Here is a 13,676-nt window from a genome sequence, read left to right as displayed (position 1 = left end):
AACATATTTTTTATTAATACATTTTCGATTTTTTTTTTTTTTTTATATTTTTAAAAATTCAATTAAATGAAATATTTTTAAAATATACAATTTATTTCACTATGTTTTAATAACTAATACTTTAAATTTTTGTAATAAAAAGGAAAATTATTTTCTCATAAATATTTACACATTTTTTTTTTTTTTTTAATTTGTATACACAAAGATTTAGAGAGAATTTAAGTGTATATAAAATATATAATAGAAAATAAAAAAAAAAAAAAATGGAAGAAGATGATAATCTAAAAAAAGGGTATATTTGAAATATGTTGAAAAAAAAAAAGAAAAAAACATATAATATATATATATACATATATATATATATACATAAATTTATATCTACATTTATATAATTTTATTTATATGAAAACAAGAAATTTATTATAAGATTAAGAATATTTCATAATACCTTAAGAAATTATATATATGCATGACTTTTTGGTTTTTATATTTTATTTTATTTTTATATTATATTTTTAAAGATATAATATATAAAAAATTTAATTACATGTTATTAACGTTCTATATATTTATTTATAAAAGTCTTCTTGTTTATTAATGTATGATTCTTCTTTTTCTTTTTTTTTTTAATCATATATATTAGGAATGAAAGAAATAAAAAGAAGGCTATTTTTTCAAATGATGATTTTACAGGAGAAGATAGTTTAATGGAGGTATGAAATAAAATGAATTTCTAAATTTCAAAAGGAATAACCTATGTAAATATTTTTGTTATAGATTATTATATCATTTAAAAAGTGTATATCTATATTTAATTATATAGAAATGTTGTTTTCATATTTTTTTTTTTTTTTTTTATTTATCTATAACGTATATTTTATTTTATTTTATTTTTAGGATCATTTAGAACTTCGGGAAAAGCTTTCAGAAGATATTGATATGATAAAGACGTCCTTAAAAAATAATTTAGTTTGTAGTACATTAAACGATAATGAAATATTAACCCTGTCTAATTATATGCAATTTTTTGTTTTTAAAAGTGGAAATTTAGTAATAAAGCAAGGGGAAAAAGGTATCAAAATGAATAAATAAATATATATATATATATATATATATATATATATATAATTTCTTGTTTGTATTAAAATATATATGTATCTATACATAAAATGTTTATGTAATGTATATGTCATATATATATATATTTATTATTCCCTTTTAGGGTCATACTTTTTCATTATTAATAGCGGTAAATTTGATGTTTATGTAAATGATAAGAAAGTAAAAACCATGGGAAAAGGTAGTTCTTTTGGTGAAGCTGCATTAATTCATAATACCCAAAGAAGTGCAACTATAATTGCTGAAACTGACGGAACTCTATGGGGAGTTCAAAGAAGTACATTTAGAGCTACCCTAAAACAATTATCTAATAGAAATTTTAATGAGAACAGAACATTTATCGATTCTGTTTCAGTTTTTGATATGTTAACTGAGGCACAAAAAAACATGATTACTAATGCTTGTGTAATACAAAACTTTAAATCTGGTGAAACCATTGTTAAACAAGGGGATTATGGAGATGTCTTATATATTTTAAAAGAAGGAAAGGCTACGGTATATATTAACGATGAGGAGATAAGGGTTTTAGAAAAAGTACGCAAAAAAAAAAAAAAAAAAAAAAAAAAAAAAAAAAAAAAAAAAAAAAAAAAAAAAAAAATAATAAAAAAAAAAAAAAAAAAAAAAAATGTAGCCATATTGTTTTATTTTGTTATTTATGCATAAATGCTATATGGTGTATAATTTTTAGATATTTTAATATATATATTATGTGGTATATCCTTGTGTATCACCTTTTATGGACTATTTACTTATTTTTTTTTTTTTTTTTTCATTTTAACAGGGTTCCTATTTCGGGGAAAGGGCTCTACTATATGATGAACCAAGAAGTGCAACAATCATTGCAAAGGAACCAACTGCTTGTGCATCCATTTGTAGGAAATTATTAAATATTGTTTTAGGTAATTTACAAGTTGTTTTATTTCGTAATATTATGACTGAAGCTTTGCAACAGAGTGAAATTTTTAAACAGTTCAGTGGGGATCAATTAAACGATTTAGCAGATACCGCCATTGTTCGAGATTATCCAGCTAATTATCATATATTACATAAGGATAAAATAAAATCCGTTAAATATATAATTGTATTAGAAGGTAAAGTAGAATTATTCCTTGATGATACATCTATTGGTATATTATCGAGAGGAATGTCTTTTGGAGATCAATATGTATTAAATCAGAAACAAACATTTAAACATACTATTAAATCATTAGAAGTTTGTAAAATTGCATTAATAACAGAAACATGTTTAGCTGATTGTTTAGGAAATAATAATATTGATGCATCAATTGATTATAATAATAAAAAAAGTATTATTAAGAAAATGTATATCTTTAGATATTTAACTGATAAACAATGTAATTTATTAATCGAAGCTTTTAGAACGACAAGATATGAAGAAGGAGATTATATAATACAAGAAGGAGAAGTAGGATCTAGATTTTATATTATTAAAAATGGAGAAGTAGAAATAGTAAAAAATAAAAAAAGGTTACGTACATTAGGAAAAAATGATTATTTTGGAGAAAGAGCTTTATTATATGATGAACCAAGAACAGCTTCTGTTATAAGTAAAGTAAATAATGTTGAATGTTGGTTTGTTGATAAAAGCGTATTTTTACAAATTATTCAAGGACCTATGTTAGCACATTTGGAAGAAAGAATAAAAATGCAAGATACTAAAGTAGAAATGGATGAATTAGAAACAGAAAGAATTATTGGTAGAGGTACATTCGGGACAGTTAAATTAGTTCATCATAAACCAACAAAAATAAGATATGCATTAAAATGTGTTAGTAAAAAAAGTATTATTAATTTAAATCAACAAAACAATATAAAATTAGAAAGAGAAATAACAGCAGAAAATGATCATCCATTTATTATAAGATTAGTAAGAACATTTAAAGATTCAAAATATTTTTATTTTTTAACAGAATTAGTTACAGGTGGAGAATTATATGATGCTATTAGAAAATTAGGATTGTTGTCTAAATCACAAGCTCAATTTTATTTAGGTTCTATCATTTTAGCTATTGAATATTTACATGAGAGAAATATTGTATATAGAGATTTAAAACCAGAAAATATTTTATTAGATAAACAAGGTTATGTAAAACTAATCGATTTTGGTTGTGCTAAAAAGGTACAAGGTAGAGCTTATACATTAGTAGGTACTCCTCATTATATGGCACCTGAAGTTATTTTAGGAAAAGGTTATGGATGTACTGTTGATATATGGGCATTAGGAATATGTCTATATGAATTTATATGTGGTCCATTACCATTTGGTAATGATGAAGAAGATCAATTAGAAATATTCCGTGATATATTAACAGGGCAACTTACATTTCCAGAATATGTTACAGATACAGATAGTATAAATTTGATGAAAAGACTTTTATGTAGATTACCTCAAGGAAGAATTGGTTGTTCAATAAATGGTTTTAAAGACATAAAAGATCATCCATTTTTCTCAAACTTCAATTGGGATAAATTAGCTGGTCGTTTGCTTGATCCTCCTTTAATATCAAAATCTGAAACGTATGCAGAAGATATTGATATTAAACAAATAGAGGAGGAGGACGCTGAGGATGATGAAGAACCACTGAATGATGAAGACAACTGGGACATAGATTTTTAAATAAATAAAAAAATATATATATACATTGAATTAGTGTGGTATGATATTTGAAAGGATTATTATTTTTTAATTTTTTTTAGTATATTTTTAGAAATCTTACATATTCATAATAATATACTTGTTCCTTCATATATATATGTAATTATTATAAATTTTTGAAAAATATTATTTTTATTATTAATAATTTTTTTTTTTTTTTTTTTCTCATTTGTTTGTATAATATAATAAATTTATAATTTGCGGTGTTTTTTTTATTCTTTTCTTTTTTTTTGTTTGTTTTTAATTTTACAAATATATATATTTAAATAAAAATTCAAATGGTTCTAAATATTTTTAATAAATAAATAAATAAATAAAATTATAATTATTATTTTAATTAGTGCTCAAAATGAAGAAGAATCAAAAAAATAAAAATATGAAATGGACATAAATATATATATATATATATATATATATATATATATATAGTTACGCGGTGTAGTGCTTTTCATTAAATTTTATATGTCTATAGATTTATAAATATTTATATTTTCATATAAATTGTGTACTATAATAAACCTCTGAATGGTGTTGGATATTTCTTCGAATTAAGAGTTAGTGGTTCATCAGATTTGAAGTCCAAATAAGTGATAAAATCTTGTTTATCTGGTACAGGTTCTAAACATACTTGGCCTAATAAACCTAATCTAAACATATCTATAAAAAACCTACAACCTCCATTAATATCTAAATATTTATAATTTCTACATAAATTTAGTTTAGTTGATATAACATTAGATATAAAACGAATATCATTAGATGGAGAATCTAAACCTAATATTTTAACATAATTATAATGTTTGTGTTTATTAAGTATAAATAAAATATAATCACCAACATACATATGGTCATATTTATAATCTAATGTATTTCCAATCGAACTTAATTTTAAGGAAATTTCTTTATCTTCTAATTTAGGTAAAAAAATTCCTGGTGTATCTATTAAATAAAGTAAAGGATTATTTGAGACTTTATAAGTATCAATCATTTTAGTTGTTCCAGCTATGACATTTGTTTTTACTCTTTTTCTATTGACTTCAAAAGCTATTTTATTATTTTTATATCCATATTTACTTAAATTATATGTAATATCCTTAAATGAATTTATAATACTAGATTTACCTACATTAGGTAAACCAATGAGCATAGCAAATAATCCAAAACTTTTAAATTTTGGTTTCATTTCTTTACATATATCTCTAATTTTTGAGATATTTTTATTATATTTAGATGAAGTTAATAAACACACGGTATTTGTTTTTTCTTCAATTAAACTTTGAGCTTTTAAAGCTAACTTTCTTGGTATTAAATCTACTTTGTTTAATATAATAATACGTTTTTTATTCGTCTTATTATTATTATTATTATTATTATTATTATTATTATCATTCATTGCTAGTTTTTTCTTTAAATCATCAATTATAAAATCATTAGTACATGTAAAAGGTAATCTTGCATCTCGAACTTCTATAATTAAATCACTTATATCAAATTTCTTTTTTATATTTAATGATGACTTATGCATATAATTTGGAAAACAGGTAATATTCATATCAAATACAAATTTATCTCGACAGATAAAATCGCTATATTTTTCTTTTTTCTCAACCAAACCACTTCTACTACTACTACTACTACTAATATTATTATTATTATTATTATTATTACTTTTTTCATTAACATTTATGGTATTCAAATATATGTTGTTCTTCTTTTCATCATTTCCGTGTTTTATATTATCTAAATCTTTTTTTAAAAACACATCATTCAATGATGGTCCTATCTCCTTTTTCCACACACTTATTCGCGTGGAATCCATGACACTACATTATATCAAGAAATATATTTAAATATATTTTTTTGGAACAAAAAAATAAAAAAAATTAAACCAAGTATAATATATTAAATAACTATTTTTTAAATGCTTAATTGTATTCACCACATATCATTTTTGTAGATAAAGAAAAGCAAATATATAAATAAATATATACATATATATATATATTATTACTTTTGCGTTTCTTCTTAAATTATCAAAAAACATTAAGGGTCTATTTTTATAAAAATGGTCAAATTAATTTTATAGTTCACTTATGGAAAAAATGAAAAACACAAAAAAAAAAAAAATAAAAAAATAAATATTACAAAAAAAATATATATTAAAAATTTTCAGAAATAGGTCATATATTAATATATATATATATAATAATGTGTTCATTTATTTATAAAAATAAAATATATATAATTATTTTTTTTATTTCATTTTTTTAATAAAATATACATATACATATATGTATATATTTTAACTTTGGGGAAAGATAAAAAATAATTCCTTAGCAACACTTCTTATGAAATATGTACCTTTTTTAAATATTTAATATATCTTTCCAAAATTTTACACCTTAAAAAAAAAAAAAAATTAAAAATAAATGATTATAATATAAAAGAACAAATCATTTTATATTATCTTACACAATAAATATATATATATATATATATATATATATATATATATATATATATATAATAATTATAGGTTATATATTTTTTTTTTTTTTTTTTTTTTTTTTTGCTTACCTTGTATTTTCACATATATAATTTATATTAAAATTATAATTGAAATTTCCATTTTTTGAAGATCTAAATAATGTCCTTACAATATTGTTAACATTACAGGATTTGTTTATATAATCTAGAGATATAATAAAAAGAATATTTTTCTTAATATCATTAATATGCATACTTGTCAGTATTTTATAAATATTATTCATGATCACAATATTATGATTTGATATATTGAAATTATATTTTAAACAAATCAAAGAAATAAAAATTAATGATTCTTTTATAGTTATATTTTCATGTGTATTTGTGTTAAAGTATATATATGTACATATATAGTTTATATATTGAAGGATATGATAAAATAAAGGAACTATATTATATTCAAAATTTAATATAGAATTGTTAATATTATAAGATATTATCTCATTTGTAATATTGTCATATTCTTTATTATTATGACAATTTATAAATGGTGAAATATTTATATTTAAAAATTTCTTATCTTCTAATCTTTCAAATAATGATATATCAAATTTGTTCTTTTCATAAAAAATATTTGGTATTACATTACATTCCATTTCATTGTTGAATTTATATGTTATATGTTTACACATTTTGAAATTATTAATATTATTATTATTATTATTATCATTACATTTAAAGTTATTCATATTTTGTATATAACCCAATGCAAATATGTTAGACTTTAAATATACATTTATCTTTTTTATAATTTGCTTACTATATTTAAATATTAATTCTATATTATTCAAAGGAATATTATCATTATAGTTTCTTTTTTTATTAAAAATAATATATTGTAAATGAGTATATATATATATAACAAAGAACGAATTCTTCAAAATATCCTTTTCATTTATTTTTTCATTTTGTATTTTGGAACTTTTATATATGTTATAATTAATAAAATTCAAAAGATATTTTTCATATATATTTAATAATATAGTAAATTTATTTATATCATATAATTGATGTTCATTTATAAAATATCGTCTATTTATATAATTATAAACTTGTTTCATTTTATTCTCATATTTATACATCATATGATTATTTCTTTTATCCATATAAATATGTTCTCCTTTATTTGCATCATATATTTCCTTCATATATTCAGTAGTTCCATTGTAGTAGTAGTAGTAGAACAAAAAATTCTGAAACAATATTTTGTATACATGTGAAAAATTTATTAACATATAATATTCTTCATATAAATGAAAAAAAAGATTCATAACAAAATTCATTTGATATTCATATTTAATTTGACAAGTATTATATAATAAGGTAATTATATATTTTATATTTATATAATTTATTTTTGTTGTTAATACAGTTGTTGTATTTTTATTTATATCATTTAGAAGTTCTATACACATGAACTGATTTTTTATTTTCATTTTACTTTTATCTTCTGATAAACAAAAATTATCTTTTTTTATATCCTCATCTTTTTGATTAATATGTTCATTTAAGAGATTATTAAAAATTTCAACATTATGAATATCATCTGTTTTTTTTTTTACTATTCGTTTATTATCATAATTATTTATATTATATATATAAGAATTTAAAAACGTGTATATATACTCATATTGAGATGTAAAATCAGATTTCTTATTTAGCATATTTATCATATTGTCCACATTATATATTTCATTTATTTGGTCGTTTATGTTTATACTTATGAGGTCTTTCATTTTTTTTTTTTGCTGTTTCTTAAATTCTTTATTTAAATATCTATTTATGTAAATATAAATATATATAACATGTTTTATGTTCATATATTCAAATTGTTTTTCCTTCAACATATGAAAGAACTTGTAAAAATAAAACATTGAATTGTTTTCTTCATATTTTTTCAAATATGTCAAAAGATGGTATATTTCTAAATTATCATAATTTTCTATATCTTGTATTATTTTATTAAAGAGAAAAAATATTAATTCTTCATCACATAATTTTACTATATTTTTAAAAAGATCTAAATTAATTTTATTATATATTGACACTTCTTTATTTACAACACATTTAAATATTGTTCTATCTAGAAGGCTTATATGTTTTTTACGTTTAAATAATACTTCAAATATTTCCAACAAATAATTATGAAAAAATAAATTGTCACAATTTTTATTTCCTTTTTTTTTAGATAATACATGATAAGACATATCTGTGTTGTACATGTTATATGAAGATGAGAATAAACTATTATTTACATCTGCGTTGTTATATGCATCATCACTGTTACTATAATTAATATTATATATTATATTTTTTTTCAAGTCTATATTAATACTATTTGAATGTATATTTTCACTTTCATTTATATTTGAATTTGTAATTATATTGTTTGTATATTTCTTTAATGTTGACATTTCAGTTTTATCTCCTTCTGTTTGTGTACTATCTATATTATAACATATACTCTTCGAACTTATTTCTTTCTGTTCATCCTTAGAGTGAATATAATTGTCATAATTATAATTAGTATTATTTTCTAGGTAGTGTTTTTTTATTAACGTATAGAAATACTTTTGCAAATAATTCAATATTTGTTGAAAGTTTTTTGAGGAATAATCAAAATTATATATACACCTTAATAGATAAAACTTATTTAAATCACTTAGATTTTTATAATCCTTCTTAAAAAATGTACATAGTTGAATAACCATATGTTTATCTATCATATTAATTTTAGATAATAAATAAAAATAAGAAAGATATAAATCAACATCTATGATATTATTATTATTACTACTATTACTATTATTTAATTGTTTTAGAAGACTAACAATTATTTTTGTCATATTAAATTGTCTCTTAATATCAACTTTTAAATTTGTATCAATTAATAATTTGAATATAACTAAAGAATGATGTAACCACATATATTTTATATAATTCAAATTAGGAATATTATAATATATATATAAAGAATTATTTAATATATTTTTATCATTGTTTACATAGTTCTCACATATATGTCCCTGAATATTATTCATTTTGTAAATCATATGATTATCTATAAGATTATCATTTTGAATTTCACAGGGTATTTCTTCTTGACATGTTTGTAATTTTATTATATTTTTTTCATATGATACATTTTTATTTCCTATGTTATTACACTTGTCATAATACATATCATGTTTTATTTCTTTTTCTTTTGTCGCAGCATAATTATTTATTACATTAAATGTAAATAATGGCGATGTATCATTAGTTGTATAACTGGAAGATTGAATTTTTTTTTTCTTTTCATAATTATAATTACAATCAATATTATTTCTATGACATTTCTTCATATATTCTTTTAATACATTGACAGTAATATTATTATAATATTTCCACTGAATATATACATTATCTTTTGAATCCGGAATTAAATCTTGTTCATCTTTTAGTTTATAAACATGTTTATTCATATATTTTATATAATCAATGATATATGAACATGATATATTTTTCTTTTTATTCACATCGTATACTATCAAATTTAAAATTTTATTTATTTTGTTGTTTATATCTTTTTCTATATTGATATAACTAGCGTTCTTATAATTCACTTGTCCTTTCAAAATGTTTTTGAGCAACATTATATGATAGGATCATTTTATCATTGAATAGAATATGTCAACATGTATATATAAATATAGATATATAGATATGTATCTATATTTTGCTACACAAACGTTTAGATACAAATTTTTCTTTTTTTCTTTTTTTTTTTTTAATGATTCATTTAATGAACCTATAGGAACATAATAAAATGAATATATAATATAATATTAAAATTTAAAGAACGTAATTTTAATATATTAACCATTACATAAATATTATATATATATTAAATATATAATTTATATATTTTTATTTATGTAAAAAAAAAAAAAAAAAAAAAAAAAACAATAATTCATACTTGAACAATATTTTGGATTCGGATTTGTAAATATTAAATATATATATATATATATATATATATATATTGTTTATTTAAATATTTTACATATATTTATATATGTATTATATTATAGAGAATATAACATAAAGATTGTTATTCTATATACTACATTTTTTTTTTTTTTAATTTATAATATATTTATTTATTCTTTATGTGTAAATCATGATGTAGGTTTTTTTCTCAAAAGGAACAATTATAAGGCAATATATTTTTCTTTTATTTTTGATTTAATTCTTATATTAAAAAAAAAAAAAAAAACTTATCCATAAAATTTAATTAATTTTTTTTTTTTTATATTTAAAAAATAATATATAAGTTGGTTGTTATTCTACATATATATATATATATATATATATATATATTATTGTATATAATACATACCATTTTGTAATAAATCAAATAATAAGATATATATTATATGTTCATAGTGAATTAAAAAAAATTTATATATATAATTATATATATATATAGAATAATAATATAAAATGAATTATAAAAATTAAAAAAAGGGGGGTAAAACTTCGAAAAAGAAAAAAAAAAAAATTAAAAAAAAAAAAGGGAAATCAAAAATTAATATACAGAATAAAATTTATATAAAATATAAAGAAATTTCTCATAGACGTCTGATCTGAGCAAATATAAGGAAACAAAATTGATATGAGAAAAAATAAAATAAAAAGCAAACTTGGCAGAAAAGCATATATATTATATATTTTTTCTATACCATTATTAATTAAAAAAAAAAAAAAAAAAAAATTAAATTAATTAGATTTATTCCTTAAAACACACGAGGTTCCCACTTAAAAAATAAAACATATATGATATATATATATATATATATATATATATATATATGTTCACAAAAAAATATAACACATATATTTTTTTTTTTATTTTTTTTTTTTTTTATTTTATTTTATTTTTTAATTTTTTTTTAAAATTAATTGTCGTCTTCATCTTCGTCTAATTCTTCTTCTTCATTAGAATCATCGTTATCATTTTCATCATCATTGTTATTTCCTTTTTCATCTTCATCATTTTCTGAGACCTTATTTTTTCCGTCAAATGTAACATATCCATTATCCATATCATCATCATTTGAATTATTATTTATATTAGTAGGGACAAATGGATTTTCTTTACGTGAGAAAGAATTAGTTACTTGAGCACTAGGTTTTCCTCCAAAATTTTTTACCATATCTTCAAGTTGGTCTTTTGAAAACATAGTAACACCTCCATCATTTTTAGATGAAAATTTATAATTTTTAGAAAAGTCGAAATCATTATTTGCTTCCATTTCTTCTTTCTTTTTCTTTTCTTTTAATTTTTTTTCTTTTGCTCTCCATTGTTTAAGTAAATTAAATGCTCTTTGTCTTTTGAATTTTTGTAACTTTCCTCCATATTTGTCATATAAAGGAGATTTAAAGGTTCCACTTTCATCATCATCATCGTCGTATAAATCATATTCACTATTTTTTTTTAAGAATTTTATTAAGTTTTCTTTAGTATCATATATTGATGTAAACACATAATTGTTACCTATAAGTTGTGGAGCCTCATGGTTAAAGTTATTTGGAATACCGTCATATGAGTTTTTAATTTGTTTATAAGCATCATAGAATCCATCATCATCTTCTTGTTGATCCTCTTTCTTTTCTGATTTCTTTTGTTTAGCATAATCAATAGATTTAGAATCATAACTCATATGATATGTACCATTTTGTCCTAAGAAATTTTTCAATTGTTCATTTGTTAATCCAGAAGTTTCATTTAATGATAAATCTTTTTCATCACTTGCATATGGTGATAATTCATAGAAATTATCATCAGGTTTAGCTAATTTTCTTAATTCATTTTCAGTTAAATCTTCATAATCTAAAACACCTTCTTCGATTAATTTCTTAATATCTTTAACACTAAATTCATCTTCATCCAAATCATCATCATCATCATCCTCGTCATCTTCATCTTCTACATCATTGTCATCATCAGTATCAAAGGTTACATATTTCTTTAATATATTTTGGACTATTTCATTATTTGCACCACCAAAATTTTTGATTGTTTTCTGGAAGGTAGGCATATCAAAGGCAACTTTACCATCTGTTCTTATATCATCTTTGTAGGATGATTTTTTCTTATTATTTTTCTTGCTATTCTTATTTTTACTATTGTGACTGTTGTTAATAGATGAGGAAGAGTTTGATCCATAGTTAGTACTTTCTAAATCTAAGGAATCCATAATATTTTTGGATTTTTTATTATGTGTAGAAAGTGATAATTTATTTTTCTTATTATTATCAAATTGTGATGATGATATTAATGGTTCATCATTTTCATCAAAACTTTTATCAACCACTCCTTGTTGGCTACTATTATATGTATTGTTATTATTATTTGAATGTTTTTCATTTGTTGAAAAAGATTCTTCTTCTCCTACATTTTCATCAAACAATTCATATTTAACATCATCATCCTTTTCATCAAAAGTATTAAATTTATCTTCAAAGGAATTATCAGCATATTTAGAATTTACAACAAATGATTTATCATTATAATTATCCTCATCGTCATCACTTTTTTTGTCATCTTCATTATTATTTTTTGAATTAGGATTGGTAGGAACTAAATTATTATCAACACCATCATCATTAAATGAATCAAATGATCCATTATCTGTGTTCATATTTAAGTCACCAAGATTTCCTTTTCCATTAGAAAGGGTGTTAAACATTTTCATCATACTTTCTGGATTTATATCAAAAGGTTTTCCATTAGTTCCATCTTTATTATTAAACATATTCATCATTGAAGGGTCTAATGTTAATTTGGATATAGCGTCTTTTAATAATTGTTTATTTTTTAATAAATCATTATTTTTAATACTATCTTTAATTTTATCTACATTTACACCAGCACCTTTTAACATTGTTTCTAATTTGTCTTTTAATTCATTAATTTTTTTCATTTGATTTTCTTTACTCACTCCATCTGCTCCACCTTCTTTTCCTGTTGGTGATACACCAAAAATATTCATCATATCACTAAGTGGATTTTTTCCACTACCATCTTTATTTCCTGTTAATGAATTTAAAAATGAATTGAAATTATCTTTATTCATCATATTTCCAAAATCCATTTCATCAACTTTTCCTTTTAACATATCTTCAAAAGGGTTACTTATCTTACCCATTTCATTAATTGTAGCTTCTTCTTCGTTCAAAGCTTTATCATCAGATTCGTTTACTCCATTGATTTTATCATCATTGTTCATATTATCATCATTATTAAGATTATCATCGTTATTCATATTATCATCATTATTCATATTAT

At 20.2% G+C, this 13,676-nt stretch overlaps 4 protein-coding genes across 4 annotated transcripts in view; 1 reads left to right on the top strand and 3 right to left on the bottom strand.

The window, feature by feature from the left end:
- Positions 1–263: 263 nt before the first annotated feature.
- On the top strand, positions 264–3,757 carry PADL01_1436600 (cGMP-dependent protein kinase; the record flags this gene model as incomplete). The annotated part of the gene is made up of 5 exons (XM_028684643.1): positions 264–292; positions 644–713; positions 898–1,072; positions 1,223–1,653; positions 1,901–3,757. 5 exons carry the CDS (start codon positions 264–266, stop codon positions 3,755–3,757), a joined length of 2,562 nt encoding a protein of 853 aa, XP_028540701.1.
- A 547-nt stretch (positions 3,758–4,304) lies between these two features.
- On the bottom strand, positions 4,305–5,615 carry PADL01_1436500 (GTP-binding protein, putative; the record flags this gene model as incomplete). The annotated part of the gene is made up of 1 exon (XM_028684642.1): positions 4,305–5,615. One exon carries the CDS (start codon positions 5,613–5,615, stop codon positions 4,305–4,307), a length of 1,311 nt encoding a protein of 436 aa, XP_028540700.1.
- Positions 5,616–6,142: 527 nt separating this feature from the next.
- PADL01_1436400 (conserved Plasmodium protein, unknown function) lies at positions 6,143–9,978 on the bottom strand (the record flags this gene model as incomplete). The annotated part of the gene is made up of 2 exons (XM_028684641.1): positions 6,143–6,197; positions 6,374–9,978. The coding sequence occupies 2 exons, from the start codon at positions 9,976–9,978 to the stop codon at positions 6,143–6,145; spliced, it is 3,660 nt and encodes a 1,219-aa protein (XP_028540699.1).
- A 1,305-nt stretch (positions 9,979–11,283) lies between these two features.
- Positions 11,284–13,676, bottom strand: part of PADL01_1436300 (translocon component PTEX150) — a gene marked incomplete at both ends in the record, with an annotated part of 2,955 nt that continues 562 nt past the window's right edge. Inside the window, one exon of the mRNA XM_028684640.1 lies at positions 11,284–13,676. This exon is cut by the window's right edge and continues 562 nt beyond it. Within this exon, the coding sequence (XP_028540698.1) occupies positions 11,284–13,676 (2,393 nt within the window).

This window comes from Plasmodium sp. gorilla clade G2 (assembly GCF_900097015.1).
Source record: "Plasmodium sp. gorilla clade G2 genome assembly, chromosome: 14".
Taxonomy (NCBI): Eukaryota; Apicomplexa; class Aconoidasida; order Haemosporida; family Plasmodiidae; genus Plasmodium; species Plasmodium adleri (nom. inval.).
The sequence above is the reverse complement of the archived record's forward strand: the minus strand, read 5'-3'. Positions and strand labels throughout refer to the sequence as shown.